A 20,783-nucleotide genomic window follows, 5' to 3' on the forward strand; every position below is an offset into this window, starting at 1 on the left:
CTCCTTGTCAACATGATATCTACATATTTTCTAAATAGAACAATAATATTTGCTAGAAAGAAAGGTCTTTATATATAGAATATGTTCTTTAATGGATGTTCCTGGTTGATTACTTTTTATTACACATTTTGTAAATAAATACAGAATGTGGATTTATGAGGTATGGGTCCTTGGGCAAGGTCACAAAAGCTATGAAATTCTCTGGGAGTATTAAATGCAGATGTTTTGTAACTCAAATGTTCTCCTTCAAAGTGAAATAACCCTGTAAAAACACATTTGGAGCGTATATCTATCACTGTGGGCCATAGGGTATGTGTCCAATAAGGCAAGAAACCTGCAAAGTTGAAATCAACGTCCCTGACCTCTGCTTGCTTCGTCTGAGCCTCCTGACTGCCTTTTACATCTCTGAAATTAATAATAAAACTTAAGAGTAAGTTCTCTGATGTGTATGAGTTTGATCTGCAACCTAATGCTTTGTGTTAACGCCACAGAAAAAGCAGGAGGAAAATGCAGGATAAAATACTTTAAAAGACTATTAACCAACTTAAACTAGTTGTATATTCTGGAAATTAAGCCAGCCCCTGTTGGAATCATTTGTGATTATTTTTTCCCAGTCTGTAGGTTGTCATTTTGCTTTCTTTATGGTTTCCTTTGCTGGACAAAAGCTTTTAAGTTTGATTAGGCCACTTGATTTTCTAATAGGACTCAGGATATGATTGATTTCTCTTAAAGTCTGATGCCAGCTGATACTATTCCCATATAACTATGGCCAAGGAATAACTTTTAAAAATTGCTACTAAAAGAATTAACACTGGGGAATCTGTCAAACCTATATTTAAACCTCAGTGTGGTCCCCCACTAACCAACTGTATGGACTTTGGGGAAATATTAACACCTAACCTCCCTGAACTTTTCCTCTTTAGAGACAAGATTCCTCATTTGAAACATGGGGGGTGATGCTAATTTATAGGGCACAGCATGTAACAATGGTGATGATGAAACAACAGGTAACATTTACTGTGTTCATACATTTGCCTATCATTTTGCTCTGTGCATATATGTAGAGTATCACTTAATCTTTTAACCATTCCATCAGGTTATTGTTATCCTTAAATTACAAATGAGAAAACTGATTATTAAAACTTGTCCAAAGTCACATGTTTAGCTGATGGGTAAGCCAGAATTTAAAAAAGAGCCTGTGATCAACCAACAGAACTTGACACATAATAAAGGCTCAGTAAGTGAAAGTTATTATAATTACTTTTCAACTACCAGATTAATCTAAATTATGATTAGCAGAGAAAGAAAACACCTTGGAGTCCTTTTTTCTTTGATAAAAAGTAGAAAGGAAGAGACATACACTCAAAACAGAGGAATAGTTGGGCAAAGAGAAATCTTCTGAATAGGAAAGAGAGGTAAAACATATATAATTTTCTAATGCTGAAAGAAAAAAAAAATATATATATATATATATTTTATGATCAACTCCCTCATAGCCAGAGAGGCTGGAAAAGCCAGAACATGAAAAGAGGTAAATCCAATAGCCTAGCTCATGACTTGAGATACAAAAATGAACCTAGAGGAATTTCTGTAGCTCAAAGAGATTTTGGAGATATGGAAATACGTATGTGTATCTGGACAAAACACATATATATGTTCAGTTTCTGAAGCATTTAGAATCATCTGAAAAGAACTTTCAGATATACAAGCTGCATTTAGAAAAGGCAGAGGAAACAGAGATCAAATTGCCAACATCCACTGGATCATAGAAAAAGCAAGAGAATTTCAGAAAAACATCTACTTCTGCTTCATTGATTACGCTAAAGCCTTTGACTGTGGGAGTCATAAAAAACTGTGGAAAATTCTTCAAGAGATGGGAATACCAGACCATCTAACCTGCCTCCTGAGAAACTTATATGTGGGTCAAGAAGCAACAGTTAGAACCAGACATGGAACAATGGACTGGTTCCAAATTGGGAAAGGGCACGTCAAGACTGTATACTGTCATCCTGCTTATTTAACTTATATGCAGAGAACATCATGCAAAATGCCAGACTGGATGAAGCATAAGCAGGAACCAAGACTGCTGAACAAAATATCAACAACCTCAGATATTCAGATGACACACTCCAATGGCAGAAAATAAATTGGAACTAAACAGCCTCTTGATGAGGGTGAAAGAGGAGAGTGAAAAAGCTAGCTTAAAACTCAACGTTCAAAATACTAAGAATATGGTATCCTGTCCCATCACTTCATGACAAATAGATGGGGAAAAAGTGGAAACAGACTGATTTTATTTTATTGGGCTCCAAAAGCAATTGCAGATGGTGACTGTAGTCATGAAATTAAAAGACACTTGCTCCTAGGAAGACAAGCTATGACAAACCTAGACAGCGTATTAAAAAGCAGAGACATCATTTTGCCAACAAAGGTCTGTATAGTTAAAGCTATGGTTTTTCCAGTAGTCACGTACGAATGTGAGACTTGGACCATAAAGAAGGCTGAGTGCCAAAGAACTGATGCTTCAAACTGTGATGCTGGAGAAGGTTCTTGAGAGTCCCTTGGACAACAAGGAGATCAAACTAGTCAATCCTAAAGGAAAGTGAAAGTGAAAGTCACTCAGTCGTGTCCCACTCTTTGTGACCCCATGACTACACAGTCCATGGAATTCTCCAGGCCAGATCCCTGGAGTGGGTAGCCTTTCCCTTCTCCAGGGGATCTTCCCAACCCAGGGATCAAACCCAGGTCTCCCACATTGCAGGCGGATTCTTTATCAGCTGAGCTACAAGGGAAGCCAAGAATACTGGAGTGGGTAGCCTATCCCTTCTCCAGCGGATCTTTCCTACTAAGAAATAGAACCAGGGTCCCCTGCATTGCAGGTGGATTCTTGACCAACTGAGCTATGAGGGAAGCCCCTGTCCTAAAGGAAATCAACCTGAACATTCACTGGAAGAATTGATGCTGAAGTTAAAGTTTCAATACTTTGGCCACCTGATGCAAAAAGCCGACACAATGGAAAAGACGCTGATGCTAGGAAAGACTGAGGGCAGCAGAAGAGGGTAACAGAGGATGAGAAGGCTGGATGGCATCACTGACTTAATGGACACGAGTTTTCGCAAACACCAGGAGACAGTGAAGGACAGGGAAGCCTGGCATGCTGCACTCCATGGGGTCGCAAAGAGTCAGATATGACTTAGCGACTGAACAACAATGACATAGGGACTAATGTAAGCAGTGACTAACAATAATTAAATCTGAAAAAGTTACCATTTTATTCTCAGGTGCTTTTAATCCTGAAAACTCTGTCTCCGATTATGTAATTATAAATGTGGTGATTGAGAATTTCAGTTTCTTCTCATGCTTGGCTGTTTTAAGGGTTTTTCTAATAATGATTTAACTATGTTTCAAATTATATCTATGAGAAATCTGGGTATCTGGATTACAAAGTTATTTACTAGGTACTTCAATCCATCTGGTAATGGCAGAAGGAAATCAACCACTTTTCGAGTTCTTACTTTTCAGTGATCACTTTATACAACAACAAAAACACCCAACACACAGAAGCATGTGCTGAATGAGAGACTGAAGCATAAAGGAGAAGGGGCTGAAGAGCATGTTCCAGGAACAGAGTGTACCTTGGATAAATGTTTGTTGGCACAGAGTGAGGGAAGGGTAAGAAGATGGAAACAGGGGATTCCAGAATGATAACTACACAAGGAAATCCTGAGATGGGAGGAGGAACCTACGTAGCTTGGCTGGGATGCAGGTTTCCTGCAAGTAAGGCAATCCGTGCTGAGCAAAGTGTGGTCAAACACTTACCTCATCCCATTATAGAACAAGTTCTTATAGTCAACATTTACTCTAGTGATATTTTCTTTTGTGAGGCGTTCAACAGAGAATAACCGGCCCACTTGCTGAAAACCAGGAGCCTTTTTCTTGACATACTCCCTTTCAAAAGCTGGCAACCAAAAAATCTGTAAGAAGAAACAGGAAGTCTTTCAGTGGATAATCAGCTGTCTAGGTACAAACAGATCCTACATAGAATGGGAGGAGCCCCATTCCAGCATAGGTAACAGTCTATGAGGAGCAGAGAGATTCTAGACCTTGGTGAAAGAGTCAACCTCGCTAATACTGTCTAATGAATTCTTATAAAGGGGCTTTCACCAGGGTTGTTCTGGAGCTGAGTTTTCCCAGTTAAATCATGGAACCAAGGGTCCTCTGTGTCACCACACTAGGTAAAGTAGGCATGGAAGAAAGGTTAGAATCATAAACACCTCCTCTGACTGATACTAAAAATCATCTTTGTGAGAGGTTATTTCCAGCCAACAGGGAAGGCTATTATGACTCATCTGTGGAAATAGTTCTATTTGCAAAAAAACCCACTTATTTGTTTCTTTCATAGCATTCTTCCATATTCTGAGAATTTGACATTTGGAATGACTGCCCAAATGCAGAGTAGCTTCTGAAAAATATGATGAACAAATCTCTGCTCAAATAAGAACCAGATGTCCTTTCTGTATTATTAATGAAAGCCAAGTCCTCAAAGTCTTAAGTGTCCCATGCCCAGGCCCTTTCTAATAGATATATGTTGGTGATGGTGCAGGTCACATCATACAGCCATTAAACACATATTCCCTTTTAACAGAGGGGTGACATTTCATTTGGCTTTGAATAACAAATAGACTCAGTGTTTTCCCCCACTGATACAAATTTCACGGGGTCATTCCTAGATTGCCAAATATAGCTAGCTGTATAAAATAGTCATCTTCATTTTTATAGGTAGCAAAATTATTTAAGGATCCCAAGGAAGAGCTACAAGGTAGGTCAGATTCAACTGCTATGGTAGTGGGACATGTGACCCACCCACCAACCTCTACCATAAATACTGAGATAGACATACCAGACGTTGCTCAATCTGAGAGTCAAGGATTATGCTTACTACATGGCGGACATACAAAGCTCGGAGAGAATGATTCGGTGCAGGGCCATTAAGATCAAAGATCACAAACTTCTTTTCCTTCTGTGCAAGTTCCAATAATTCAGTTAGCTTTGGAATCTTCTGATTTCCTGCTCTTTCCCTATCAGCCTCTGATAAGGATTTCATACCAAAAAATGGTTTGATCTAAAAACACATAAGAGAAAACACTGGCTCCCATCAAAAGCATTTTCCAATTCTCCTGCTTTTAGCCCCACACCAATTACCATTTAACCCACCCATCAGGCCCTCTGAAATACTGGTCCTGAGATAAGAGGTGCCAAGGATAGAAATTAAATGTAATCTCCATTGGTAATCATGGTATTTGGAAGGATTTATTCTATATTGTAGAACCTATATTGTTGATTTAATCTATATTGTTGTATTTGCACTGAAGGTCTCCTCATGTTCTTGTCTTAAACTTCCTTTTCAATCTTTTTTTTTATAACTCTCCTCAAAGTATTACAATTCCTTTTCAGTCACACTGGCTTCCCACACATACTCTCACTGTTCAGGTTGTATGTAATGGAAAGAAAGTAGGCTTTGTCTTCAGACTGAATTGGAATCAATCCCAGTGCTGTAACTCATTTGTCTTCCCTACCATATCCACCTGTTAAAACCCTACCCTCAAACTGCAAAACCCAGTTAAAATGCTACCAACTTCCTGAAGTGGCCACTTACACACTCCTAAACTAAAGAGACTTCAACAGTGTTAGACCACAGTGACCAATTTTTATGCCTTTGTAATTGTATGTCTCATCCTGCCTTCTAGTCATTTGTATATATCCTAGATCAGATTCAAATCCTAGCTTCATGTACTTCTTGCTGTGTAACACTGGTAAAACTATTTAAAATGTCTAAGTTTTCATTACCCTAATATAAGATGGAGAAGGGGAGAGTAATATGTGTATTTCTAGGATTATTTTGAAGATCAAATATAATATTTACATTATATTTACCAGGTCTAGCAGCATGTCGAGTACACAGAGAAGTGCACAGTTCATAACAGTTCCCTCACCCTCTACTGCTTCTACTGGAGGGCAGCTCCCTAATGGCAGGCACTGTCATAATTTCTTTGCCGTACACAGCATTTCATTTTATTCTTCAGTCCATACATGTATTAGCTATATTAATATAAGTACTTTCATTGTCATTTGCCAATTTTACATCATTTGTGTGTAAAGTCAGTGATTAAACACTGTCTCTCAGGAGAAGGACACAGTAGCTACACTTCACATATTCCCAAGACTAAAATAATATTTTTCTCTATACAACTTTATTTTCTCTCTCCTTCTCACCCTATTTCTTTTCCTTCCTTTACTTCCTAAGCAACCTGTCCTTTCTCACCATTTTCTCAAGAAAGAATCAATCACACTGAACACTGTTCCCATGCTATACCTTAAGGCAGATTGTAAGTGTGGAATTAAACCCTTCTACATCTGAGTTGAGGTCTATAATTAAAGGTTTTCTTAATCCTCAGGAAAACAGAAATTTGCTTTGAAATACAAGATTTTGTTAGATTCTATCAGATCTAGACCAATTGATTCACTTAATTGTTAGAACTTTGTGTGGGGAAAAAAAAAATGTTAAAAGAACAGGATGGGAAAGATCAAGAAAGGATTTAAATAGCCCAGCTGTGCATAATTTTTTCAAAGTCCTGGAATGGGTTTAAAAAAAAAAAAGAAATGCACAGCTGCTAAGTCACTTCAGTCGTGTCTGACTCTGTGTGACCCCATAGACGGCAGCCCACCAGGCTCCCCTGTCCCTGGGATTCTCCAGGCAAGAACACTGGAGTGGGTTGCCATTTCCTTCTCCAGTGCATGAAAGTGAAAAGTGAAAGTGAAGTCGCTCAGTCGTGTCTGACTCTTAGCGACCTCATGGACTGCAGCCTACCAGGCTCCTCTGTCCATGGGATTTTCCAGGCAAGAGTACTGGAGTGGGGTGCCGTTGCCTTCTCCAAGAAATGCACTATACAAGAACATTTATTACTGAAGCCTTTAATGATAAAGTGGATGAAAAATACAAAATAGCAAAACTATAGAGATTAATCAATAGAAAAGTTTAAAACTAGATTTCAGTAATCTCTAAACAGCATTATGAGGTAGATCTAATATCTGAAGTAAATTGAGCCTCTTTTTTATATTGGGTTGGCCAAAAAGTTCATTCCAGGTTTTCCATATCATAGAAATATTTTGGCCAACCCAATATATAAAACAGGTGGACTTATTCAGAAAAATAAACTGGAACAGGACAATGCCAGTTTAGATTATCTCCAATATAAAGTTGAACATTTTCAAAACAATACTAAAAGACCCTTGGTTCTCTATCCCTATGCTTAGAAAAATTAGAAAATTAGAAAAAAGTAGAAGGGCCATCGAATGATCCAATGTATTGTACTGGTTTAGAAGTCTGAAAATTTATAAATTCGGCCCAATGATGCCACTTAGAGGGAAACAATACAACTCAACAGACAATTATGAGAACTGCATGTAAGTATCAATGAACAGCAATACAGTTTTCTTGTTGATATAGGTACCTTTATTATTAATCTCACTACCATAAAAAATCAGACTGCTCAGAGTACTAAAACCAAGAAGCAGTATTTTCTAACAATCCTAAGTCCTTTTCCATGTCCTTTTCTATAAATGACATAGGAACACTCCTTTCTTCTCTACGGCATATTCTTATTGTTAGGAATCTACTTTGCAAAAAGAACCAGCAAAAGAAATGCACCACAGACAAATAACTGTCAGGAGTCACAGAAAATTCTATACTCATTATCAAATTATATCTGTGGACATTAGTATACTGAGTTTAAAAAATAATCAGATAATTATCCATGGTACTTAGCAACTGAACAACAAAAACCAGAATCCCTGAGGGGAAAACACGCAGAATAATTAGAGTCAAACTCGTTAAGAGTTCACATTGACTCTATTGACACTGTTGCCTAAAATCCTGTTAATGCTGAAGTTGGAGCAGATTTAAGTCAATTTTGCTGTGGTTGTTCAGTTGCTAAGTCATGTTTGACTCTTTTGTGACTCCACGGACTGTAGCCCTCCAGGCTCCTCTGTCCATGGGTTTTCCCAGGCAAGAATATTAGAATGGGTTGCCTTTTCCTTCTCCCAGGGGATCTTCCCAGCCCAGGGATCAAACCCGTGCCTCCAGCATTCCTATACTGGCAGGCAGATTGTTTATTACTGAGCCACCAGGAAAGCCAATATAACAAGGATTAACTATCTCTTGTATTAGTCCAAACAATATGTCTATTTTACATGTTTTTTAAAAACACCAAAACTGAGATGGTGGTCCTCTACCAATATCTGTCAGCTATTAACCAAAGAGTTACACCTCATTTTCTAGCACTGCTTAACCTGTATGTACTCTCTTTGGTTCTATCTTTACTTTCTTTCATGTTCCAGCTGATAAAGATAACCACTATTTATTGCTTTCACCAGAGCAAAATCAACAATTTACCTGAAAAGTTATGTTTCTATCATTTACAGAAGGCCCACTCTACTTTCTCAAGTCTTAAACAAAAGATCTTAAGGATATTCAGTAATCTCGTAACCTAACTTGAAATTCTAAGACTGACTCTGTAATTCTATTCTCACAGTTTCTAAGGAGAAATTTTAACTCCACAAAATAACAGTTCATCATACAGAATTCAGCAAACTTGCTCTGTGAAGGGCCATACACTAAAGATTTTTGGTTTTGTTAGTCTCTGTCACAACTATTCAACTCTATTATAAGACAAAAGCAGCCATAAACAATTTGTAAGTGAATAAGCATGGCTATGTTCCAATCAAATTTTATTTATGGAAATCGAAATTTAAGTTTTATATAATTTTAACATGTGAGGAAACATTATTCTTTTGATTCTCCTCAACCATTCAAAAATACAAGAACCATTCTGAGCTCACAAGCTGTACAAAAATAGTCAGTGGGCTGCATCTGAACAGCAGGCCATAGTTTGCAAACCCCTGGATCTAGGTCATGACATATTAGCTAAGGAGAGACATAACTTAATGAGAGATTACAAATTAACCAAACTTATCCATCATCAAATACTAAAGACGATTAAGATGATTTCTGGGATTAACTGGATATTAGAGAGTATAGGTAGCAAGCTTTTTTGAAATACACAGGTTTGTGTAAGTCAAGTCTTGACTTACACACACATCTTAGAACCATTCTCACAAAACACAGGAAACAAAAAGACCTTTAGCAATCTCTAAATATTTCTTCCAGATCATCAAAATCTGTTTTTGAAAGTAAAATGGATGGCCATAGTCCAAGGGTACAAATTTAACAACCTGACATACATCAAAAAGTCTGCCTAATAATGTCTATTCCCTGAATCCAAGGCTTTTTATCTTTGGCTTAGAAAAGCATGCAGTCTTAGCAAAACTAGCCTAATAACCTTCAGACCTTACACTAGGTTCATCTTTCTATTTTATGGTACCATATTCAATGTAATCCCTCTTGCTAACTTAAAATATCCAGTATTTTTTTTTTTAGTTGGAGGCTAATTACTTTACAATATTGTAGTGGTTTTTGTCATACATTGACATGAATCAGCCATGGATTTACATGTATTCCCCATCCCGATCCCCCCTCCCACCTCCCTCTCTATCCGATCCTTCTGGGTTTTCCCAGTGCACCAGGCCTAGTTGATTAATTACCGAACACTAACTTTCTCTTTTTTTCATATTACCATTCACTAATATCACACTCTCAATACAGCGACTGCATTATCCTAATCAACAAAGGAGAATCTCATCATTTCTATAATTTGAGAACTGCCCATACATGGAACATATCTTTTGGATGCCCCTAAATCAAATCTTGGTTTAATGTTATTTACTGTTGGTTAAACTTAAAAATGAAAAAAGGTAATAATAGGTCAATTATGCAATTTTTCTAGACTCTCTTATAGAATCCCAAGTCCATTACCAAACAACAAATTGGCTCAATTGGCCAAAATTATGGCTCTCTCTAGGACATATGGGATTATTAAAATAATTGTTTTTTGCTCTTCAGGTGGCTCACAACTATAGAATGCTACAGGGAAAAAGATTTTTAATCTCTTCATGCTAAGTCGCTTCAGTCGAGTCTGACTCTTTGGATCCTATGGACTGTAACCAGCCAGACTCCTCTGTCCCTGGAGGAAAATACTGGAATGGGTTGCCATGCCCTCCTCCAGGGGATCTTCCTGACCCAGGGATCAAACCCACATCTTTTGTGTCTCCTGCATTGGCAGGCAGGTTCTTTACCACTAGCGCCACCTGGGAAGCCCAACCTCTTCAGTCACATCAAAAATGAATAATAAATACACATTTTACTAGATGTTTTGCAGCTCCCCAAATAAACTGCTGTGCTAAACTAGAGCTCCACTTAAAGGAAATGTTTTGGCAAATCATACTAAACAGAATGCTCTGACTAATGCCCTTAGACAAGGGCCTCTGATAGAGAAGACAGACCAGTGTATTGAATTCAAGAATTCCATCATTAATGCAAACATGGTAATCTTAGAAAAATGTATTCTCTCACAGTTTGGAAGCCAGAAGTCTAAAATCAAGGTGTTGGCAGGCCCATGCTCACCCTGTTGGCTCTGCGAGGAAATCTGTTTCTTGTCTCTGCAAGCTTCAGGTGACTGCTGGCATGCCTTGGCCTTCTTTGGCTAATAGCCGTATCACTCCAATTCTTACCTCCGTGATTACATCACTTCCCTTCTCTGTTTGGTCACTCTTATGTGTACATCTATTCTCCCCTTGTCTCTTCATTACAACAATATGTGATTATATTTAGGGTCCACCCAAACAATCCAGGATAAGCTCCTACTTTCCAGATCCTTAACTTAATCACATCATTTGCCTTTATGATAACAGTCACAGGTTCTAGGGATTATGGTGTGACTGTATTTTTTTTTTTTTTTGGTGTCCCCAATCAACCTACTATACCAATTTTATCAATAACAACTATTTGTGTAAGTAATATCTAAATGAAGTGAAATATCCTTGATCTAGCAGTAGAAGATTTAAAAAACGTCTTGGGGTGTAATAATGAACGTTTGTCATGACAATTCTTTTTTGAAAAGTACATAAAACTTCAGTAAAGTTAGTTGTGCCTCTTGTATAACTCCTGTAGTTTTTTAATATGTGGGAATCAGGCTTTTTGACATTAACTCAAGACAAAATTAAATGTTCTATAGGGCTGTTGCATCCTTTCCAATTGCAGGGCTCCCCAAACCCTCAGAAAACAATATCTGCTTCTAAAAAGACTGAAAAAAATAATATATTTCCTAGGAAGCAGCCTTCTAAGGATAGTGAGCCCATTACCAGGAACTGAATAATTCAAAATAATTATCAAAAATTTGTCTTTTACTTTGGCTGATATAATAAATATATAATTTATTACAGTATAATAAATAACATAGCCCAAGTTCTTGGAATTACAACAAAACAATTTAAATTCTTTAGCCTGAGAAGTAATGGAAAATTTTAAAAGCCCTATATTAACTTTTGACCAACTAGCACCACCATTTGTGCTGTAGCTCCATAGGGTGGATGGTGTCTATTGAGGCAATTACAATCACTCTCATTGGCCTTGGTTTTACAGCAGTGGATGCTACTTGAAGTATTTTGGTAAAATTATTAGTGCCATTAACTGTACATTTTCAACAACACTGAGAGAGAAGAAATAAGTATAACACACATATTTGCCTACTAAGCCCCATATACAAGACAATCATTCATTCAGCAACTTGCATCGTGTGCTCATAGAACACAAATCATGCTCTCAAGACATGCAAGTTTAGAAAGGGAGATAAGACAGACAGACAAATAAAACATGACATAAGTTCCCATCCAAAGCTCTCACTACCTACCCATTTTCTTGTCTTCTTCACAAAATAAACAGTCATTCCACTTAAGAAAATAAAATGATAAAAGGTCCATGACAGCAGTCACTGAAAAGTAACCTTCTTAGAGCTGGACTACAGTAACAATAAGACAAAATTTGCAGAAAGCTTCAAATGCATTATTTAACTTGACCTCAAAACTTTCTATTAAACATGAAAAACTGAAGTTTAAAGGAATATTACATGCCTAATGATTCAACTAACAGGGAAATGATAAGTGACACCCAACTGTTCATGAACAATTCCAGGCAAAAATTCAGTCCTCGTGCTAAGACTCCTTTCTTGGGTGTATTATTTCCCACTATAGGTATCGTGCTAGAACGAGGGTATTCATTACCAGTAATGAGTGATACGGCAAGATTGTTCTGGAATGTATGTTAACAAACTACCTTCTTTACCAAGAAATCTTTTTATGGAAAGAAAAAACTGAACTAAATTGTGTGTTTAGTGATACAGCTGATACAAAGTATTTGGTTGTTCTAGAATAATAACAATTAAAGACAAATAGGTGGGTACAATAAGTTATAGAAGATATGAGAGAAAGTGAACTATGTTTACTTTCAGTACAGTTCAGTCGTTTACTCGTGTCCATCTACTTGTGACCCTATGGACTGCAGCATACCAGGCTTCCCTGTCCTTCACCAACTCCCAGAGCTTGCTCAAACTGATGTCCATCAAGTTGGCAATGCCATCCAACCGTCTCATCCTGTGGTCCCCTTCTCCTCCTGCCTTCAATGTATCTCAGCACCAGGGTCTTTTCCAATGAGTCAGATCTTCGCATTAGGTGGCCGAAGTATTGAGATTCGTCTTCAGCATCAGTCCTTCCAGTGAATATTCAGGACTGATTTTCTTTAGGATTGACTAGTTTGATATCCTTGCAGTCCAGGGGACTCTCAAGAGTCTTCTCTAACACCACAGTTCAAAAGCATCAATTCTTCGGCACTCAGCTTTCTTTATACTCCAACTCTCACATCCATACATGGCTACTGGAAAATCCATAGCTTTGACTAGATGGACCTTTGTCATATGCTGCCTAGGCTGATCATAGTTTTTTCTTCCAAGGAGCAAGCATCTTTTAATTTCATGGCTGCAGTCACCATCTGCAGTGATTCTGGAGCCCCCAAAAATAAAGTTTATCACTCTTCCATTGTTTCCCCATCTATTTACCATGATGCCATGATTTTAGTTTTCTGAATGTTGTTTTAAGCCAACTTTTTCACTCTCCTCTTTCACTTTCATCAAGAGGCTCTTTAGTTCTTCTTTGCTTTCTATGATAATGGTGTCATCTGCCTATCTGAGGTTATTGATACTTTTCCTGGCAATCTTGATTCCAGCTTGTAATTCATCCAGCCTGGCATGTTGCATGATGTACTCTGTATATAAGTTAAACAAGGAGGGTGATAACATACATGCTTGACTTACTCCTTTCCCAATTTGGAACCAGTCTGTTATTCCATGACCAGTTCTAACTGTTGCTTCTTGACCTGGATACAGATTTTTCAGGAGGCAGGTCAGGTGGTCTGGTATTCCCATCTCTTTAAGAATTTTCCACAGTTTGCTGTGATCCACACAGTCAATGGCTTTGGCATAGTCAATAAAGCAGAAGTAGGTGTTTTTCTGGAACTCTCTTCCTTTTTTGATGACCCAGTGGAGGTTGGCCTGGTTCCTCTGGCTTTTTTCTAAATCTAGCTTGATCATCTGGAAATTCTTGGATCATGTACAGTTGAAGCCTCACTTGGAGAATGTTGAGCATTACTTTGCTAGCGTGTGAGATGAGTGCAACTGTGCATTAGTTTGAGCATTCTTTGGCATTGTCTTTATTTGGGACTGGAATGAAAACTGAACTTTTCCAGTCCTATGGCCACTGCTGAGTTTTACAAATTTGCTGGCATATTGAGTGCAGCACTTTCACAGCATCATCTTTTAAGATTTAAAAGCTCAACTGGAATTCCTTCACCTCCACTAGCTTTGTTTGCAGTAATACTTCCTAAGGCCCACTTGACTTCACATTTCAGGATGTCTGGCTCTAAGTGAGTGATCACACCATTGTGGTTATCTGGGTCATAAAGATCTTTTTTGTACAGTTCTTCTGTGTATTCTTGCCACCTCTTCTCAATATCTTCTGCTTCTGTTAGGTCCATACATATCTGTCCTTTATTATGTCCGTCTTTGCATGAAATGTTCCCTTGGTATATCTAATTTTCTTGAAGCGATCTCTAGTCTTTCCCGTTCCATTGTTTTCCTCTATTACTTTGCACTGATCACTGAGAAAGACATTCTTATCTCTCCTTGCTATTCTTTGAACTCTGCATTCAAACAGGTATATTTTTCCTTTTCTCCTTTGCCTTTAGCGTCTCTTCTTTTCTAGCTATTTGTAAGGACTCCTCAGACAACCATTTTGCCTTTATGCATTTCTTTTTCTTGGGAATGGTCTTGATCACAGCCTCCTGTACAATGTCACAAACCTCCGTCCATAGTTCTTCAGGCACTCTATCACATCTAATCCCTTGAATCTATTTATCACTTTCACTGTGTAATCGTAAGGGATTTGATTTAGGTCATACCTGAATGATCTAGTGGTCTTCCCTACTTTCTTCAATTTAAGTCTGAATTCTGCAATAAGGAGCTCATGATCTAAACCATAGTCAGCTCCCAGTCTTGTTTTTGCTGACTGTATAGAGCTTCTCCATCTTTGGCTGCAAAGAATATAAACAACCTCATTTCGGTTTGACCATCTGGTGATGGTCAATAGAGTCTTCTCTTATGTTGTTGGAAGAAGGTGTTTGCTATGACCAGTGCATTATCTTGGCAAAACTCTGTTAGCCTTTGCCCTGCTTCATTTTGTATTCCAAGGCTAAATTTGCCTGTTAGACTCCAGGTAGTGCTTGACTTTCTATTTTTGCATTCCAGTCCCCTATAATGAAGAGGACATCTTTTTTGGGTGTTAGTTCTAGAAGGTCTTGTAGGTCTTCATAGAACCATTCAACTTCAGCTTCTTCAGTATTACTGGTCAGGGCATAGACTTAGATTACTGTGATATTGAATGGTTTACCTTGAAAATGAACAGAGATCATTCTGTCATTTTTGAGACTGCCCCCAAGTACTGCATTTTGGACTCTTTCATTGACTATGATGGCTACTCCATTTCTTCTAAGGGATTCTTGCCCACAGCAACAGATATAATGGTCATCTGAGTTAAATTCACCCATTCCAGTCCATTTTAGTTTGCTCTTCCCATCTCCTGTTTGACCACTTCCAATTTGCCTTGATTCATGGACCTAACATTCCAGGTTCCTATGCAATATTGCTCTTTACAGCATCAGACTTTACTTCCATCACCAGTCACATCCACAGCTGGGTGTTGTTTTCACTTTAGCTCTGTCTCTTCATTCTTTCTGGAGTTCTTTCTCTACTCTTCCCCAGTACATATTGGGCACCTACCGACCTAGAGACATCAATTTCATATCCTATTTTTTTGCCTTTTCATACTGTTCATGGGGTTCTCAAGACAAGAATACTGAAGTGGCTTGCCATTCACTTCTCCCGTAGACCACGTTTTGTCAGAACTCTCCACCATGACCTGTCCGTCTTGGGTGGCCCTACACAGCATAGTTCATAGTTTCATTGAGCTAGACAAGGCTGTGTTCCATGTGATCAGATTGGTTAGTTTTCTGTGACTGTGGTTTTCATTCTGTCTGCTCTCTAAGGGATAAGGATAAGAGGTCTATGGACGCTTCCTGATGGGAGAGACTGTTGTGGAAACTAGGTCTTGTTCTGATGGGCGGGGCGATGCTCAGTTCAGTTCACTTGCTCAGTCATGTCCAACTCTTTGCGATCCCATGGACTGCAGCACGCCAGGCCTCCTTGTACATCAACAACTCCCAGAGTTTACTCAAACTCATGTCTATTGAGTCAGTGATGCCATTCAACCACCCCATCCTCTGTCGTCCCCTTCTCCTGCCTTCAATCTTTCCCAGTCATCAGGGCCTTTCCAAATGAGTCAGCTCTTCGCATGAGGTAGCCAAAGTATTGGAGTTTCAGCTTAAACATCAGTCCTTCCAATGAACACCCAGGACTGATCTCCCTTAGGACGGACTGGTTGGATCTCCTTGCAGTCCAAGGGACTCTCAAGAGTCTTCTCCAACACCACAGTTCAAAAGCATCAATTCTTTGATGCTCAGCTTTCTTCATAGTCCAACTCTCACATCCATACATGACTACTGGAAAAACCACAGCCTTGACTAGACGTACCTTTGTTGGCAAAGGAATGTCTCTGCTTTTTAATATGCTGTCTAGGTTGGTCATAACTTTCCTGCCAAGGAGTAAGCATCTTTTAATTTCATGGCTGCAGTCACCATCTGCAGTGATTTAATAAAGTCAGCCACTGTTTCCACTGTTTCCCCATCTATTTCCCATGAAGTGATTGGACCAGATGTCATGATCTTAGTTTTCAGAATGTTGAGTTTTAAGCCAACTATTTCACTCTCCTCTTTCACTTTCATCAAGAGGATTTTTAGTTCCTCTTCACTCTCTGCCATAAGGGTGATGTCATCTGCATATCTGAGGTTATTGATATTTCTCCCAGCAGTCTTGATTCCAGCTTGTGCTTCATCCAGCCCAGCGTTTCTCATGATGTACTCTGCATATAAGTTAAATAAGCAGGGTGACAATATACAGCCTTGACATACTCCTTTTCCTATTTGGAACCAGTCTGTTGTTCCACATCCAATTCTAACTGTTGCTTCCTGACCTGCATACAGATTTCTCAAGAGGCATGTCAGGTGGTCTGGTATTCCCATCTCTTTCAGAATTTTCCACAGTTTGTGGTGATCCACATGGTCAAAGGCTTTGGCATAGTTAATAAAGCTGAAGTAGATGTTTTTCTGGAACTCTTTCGCTTTTTCAATGATCCAATGGATGTTGAAACAATATGAAAAGGGGCCGTGCTAAGTGAATCTTTAATTCAATTTTCTGTTGATGAGCAGGGCTGTGTTCCCTCCCTATTATGTGATCTGAGACCAAGCTATGGTGGAGGTAATGAAGACTATGGTGACCTCCTTCAAAAGTTCCTGTGCACACACCACCACACTGAGTGCCCCCAACCCTGCAGAAGGCCACCGTGGACCCACGATGCCTCCGGAGACTCCTGGACACTCACAGGCAAGTCTGGGTCTGTCTCTTGGAGGATCACTGCTCCTTTCTCTTGGGTCCCGTTGCACACAAGGTTTTGTTTGTGCCCTCCAAGAGCCTGTTTCCCCAGTCCTGTGTAGGTTCTGGTGGCTCTATGGTGGGGTTAATAGCAACCTCCTCCAACAGGCCTTATGCCACACCCAGGTCTGCTGCACCCAGAGCCCCTGCCCCTGAAGCAGGCCACTGCAGACTCATACCTCCACAGGAGACACGCAAACAGTCAAAGGCAGTTCCGTCTCAGCCTCTGCGGGGTCTCCTGGTGTACACAAGGTTTTGTTTGAGCCCTCTGAGTGTCTCTGCTGGGTATGGGTTTGATTCTAAATGCAATTTTGCCCCTCCTACAGTCTTTGCTCTAGTTTATGATAAGTGAAAATAATGAATGTGGTATCACTTAAATGCATTAAAGTTTTGACAAAGTTGGTTCAGAAATAAATTCATTTAAAATGTTTTAAAGTCCTCTGAATCCTTTACCAACAAATATTACTGCAAGATTGTAATTCAATTTTCTCTTTGTAAAATGACAAACTGATCATTCAGTATTCAGTCTTTTCCTTAAGATATGGATTAAATCTTCATTTACATGTGGGTCATCTATCCAAATAGTAGAGGTCCTATCAGTTCAGTTCAGTCGCTCAGTCATGTCCAACTCTTTGTGACCCCATGAATTGCAGCACGCCAGGCCTCCCTGTCCATCACCAACTCCCGGAGTTTACTTAAACTCATGTCCATCGAGTCAGTGATGCCATCCAGCCATCTCATCTTCTGTCATCCCCTTCTCCTCCTGCCCCCAATCCCTCCCAGCATCAGGGTCTTTTCCAATGAGTCAACTCTTCGCATGAGGTGGCCAAAGTATTAGAGTTTCAGCTGCAGCATCAGTCCTTCCAATGAACACCCAGGACTGATCTCCTTTAGGATGAACTGGTTGGATCTCCCTGCAGTCCAAGGGACTCTCAAGAGTCTTCTCCAACACCACAGTTCAAAAGCATCAATTCTTCGGCGCTCAGCTTTCTTCACAGTCCAACTCTCACATCCATACATGACCACTGGAAAAATGATAGCCTTGACTAGATGGACCTTTGTTGGCAATGTAATATCTCTGCTTTTTAATATGCTATCTAGGTTGGTCATAACTTTCCTTCCAAGGAGTAAGCATCTTTTAATTTCATATATTTCCCCCGAAATAACCGTGTGCTTTGGACTAACTTTGGCATGCCTGGTATTGTTTTTAAATAAAAACAAAAATTCCTCATTTCTGAAGGAACTCAAGTCTTTAAAATTGTTACCTTCTGCTATTTTTATTTTAGAACATTGTATTATTGGTCTGCTTAATAGAGATTAAAACTACAAACATTTATTGTTCTCAAATACTTAATATTCTTACATGACCAACCCATTGCAATTAACATTTTTTTATGTCAACTTCCAAAACAGGACTCTAATTTCAGAAATACAGAACTCCTTGAACAACACAGGAGTTAGGAGTGCTGATCCCCACACAGTTAAAAATCTGACTATAACTTTATAGTCAGCCCTTTTTATCCAGTTCTGCATCTGCAGATTCAATGAACCACAGATGGTGTAGTACTTAGCATGCACTTTTTTAATCTGCATAAAAGTAGACCCATGCAGTTCAAGCCCATGTTGTTCAAATGTCAACTGTAAAACTACTAAATACTTCTGCAACCCAAATTATGTGCCATCTCTTAGACAGCAAAGTATCAAAGGTTGACTTCTTCATACTATACAAATTATAGTTCTTACAAGCAAAAAGGATGCCAGAAACAATCAGATATGTTTGATATCAGAGTGCATGCACTCCATATTACTTTTAATCTTGGCACTATTCCTTGTTTTGAAATCTTTGTTAAGTGTTTATTTATCATTATAAGCAATAATCAAATGGTTTTCTAGGTTTGGCTGTATCATTTTGCATTCCTACCAGCTATGCATGGGAGTCTAACTGATCCATATTCTCTAAGGCTTTTTAAAGTCATTCTATAGGTTTTACAGTAATATCTCATTGTGGCTTAAACTTACATTTCCTTAATGATTAATTGAGCATCTTTCCATGTGCTTATTTGTCACCCATGTGCCGTCCATTCATCTTTGGTAAAGTAGTTAATCAAATATCTGGCCATTTTTTAAATGGCTTAATTTCTTTTCTGAATTTGAGCTTTTAATATATTCTACATAGAAGTCCTTTGACAGATATGTGATTTGAAAATACTTTCTCCCAGTTTGTGGCTGTGAGAAAACAATGTATTTCACAGGGCAAAAGTTTTTCATTTTGACGAGGATCAATTTATCAGTTTTTTTTTAAGGATCATGCTTTTGTTGTTCTAAGAACTCTTTACCTAATCCAGAGTCACTGCAATTTTCTTCTACACTTTCTACCAGAAGTTTATGCTGAACGAGAAAAATAAAAGATTTTATTTTTTAGTGTCATTTATTCATTCTCTGATGCTCTTTTTTTCATGTAGATCCAAGTTTCTGACCTACATCATTTTCCTTCTCTCTGAAGAACTTCTTTTGATGTTTCTTGCAAGGTAATTCTCTTGGTGACAAATTATGTTTTTGTTTGAGGAAGTCTTCAGTTCTTTAATTTTGAAGAATAATTTTGCTTGATATATAACTTTAGGTTACTGGGTTTCTTTCTTTTAACATTATAAATAGTATATCCTTTTCTTATTTACATGGTTTCTGATGAGAAGTTTGGTGTAATTATCTTTGATCCTCTATAGCTAGGGATTTTTACCCCACTCTTTGGATCCTTTTGTCTTTGGTTTTCTGCAATTTAAATATAACATGGTTAGATATAGATCTTTTTGGTATTTATCTTGCTTGATGTTGTCCGAAGCTCCTGGACATGTGGTGTTCAATTCACTTACATTTTTTTGTTGTCATTTTAAGGAGAGGAGTGACAGCTTCCAAGATCTTTGCATATCAAAGCCGAAACTGGAAGTCCCCTCTGATTAGATTAAGGGTGTTGGGGGGGGCAGGTTTTCTATAAATAATGACTTTGTATTCTGTGTTCACCCTAAACTCACCTATTAATTCTTGGGTATTTTTGTAGATTCCTTAGTATTTTATATATAAACAATTAGGTTCTCTGCAAATAGAAATAGTTCTGTTTCTTCCTTTGCAATCAGTATGCTTTTTTTCTCACTTATTGCACAGGCTAGGACTAACAACATGATGTTGAGTAGAGTGATGAGGCATGCTTCCTTTTTCCAGGTCTTATGGAAATGAGTTCAGTCTTTCACCATTTAGTATAATGGTAGCTGTTAAGAAAGTTTCTTTCTATTTTCAGTTTTCTGAGAGAATTTATTAAGACTGGATGTTTAACTTTATCAAATGATTTTTCTGCATATATGAAGATGATTATATTATTTCCTTCTTTGTATATGTTAATATTGTAAAATTTACTGATGTTCAACTGTGAACCAGATTTGCATTCTCAGGATAAAACCCTTTTGGTCATGACATATTATTCTTTTTATATATTACTATATTCAGTTTGTTAATATTTCGTTAAGGACTTTTACATTTTATCCACAAGGGATATCATTCTCAAAATTTCTTCAAATGCCTGGAACTTCTCTGGTGGTACAGTGGCTAAGACTTCATGCTCCTGATGCAGGGGACACAGGTTCAAGCCCTAGTTAGGGAACTAAGATCCAGCATGTCCCATGGCAC

At 38.4% G+C, this 20,783-nt stretch overlaps 1 protein-coding gene across 1 annotated transcript in view; it reads right to left on the minus strand.

Annotated features, from left to right (window-relative positions):
• The window catches only part of LOC133068461 (glycerophosphodiester phosphodiesterase domain-containing protein 4-like), a gene marked incomplete at its 5' end in the record, with an annotated part of 127,568 nt that overhangs the window by 28,403 nt on the left and 78,382 nt on the right, over positions 1 to 20,783 (minus strand). Inside the window, 2 exons of the mRNA XM_061159682.1 lie at positions 3,820 to 3,974; positions 4,901 to 5,122. Coding sequence (XP_061015665.1) covers positions 3,820 to 3,974; positions 4,901 to 5,122 — 377 coding nt within the window. The remainder of the gene's footprint in view (positions 1 to 3,819; positions 3,975 to 4,900; positions 5,123 to 20,783) is intronic.

The sequence above is a fragment of the Dama dama genome, chromosome 2, assembly GCF_033118175.1.
Source record: "Dama dama isolate Ldn47 chromosome 2, ASM3311817v1, whole genome shotgun sequence".
In the NCBI taxonomy this organism is placed as follows: Eukaryota; Metazoa; Chordata; class Mammalia; order Artiodactyla; family Cervidae; genus Dama; species Dama dama.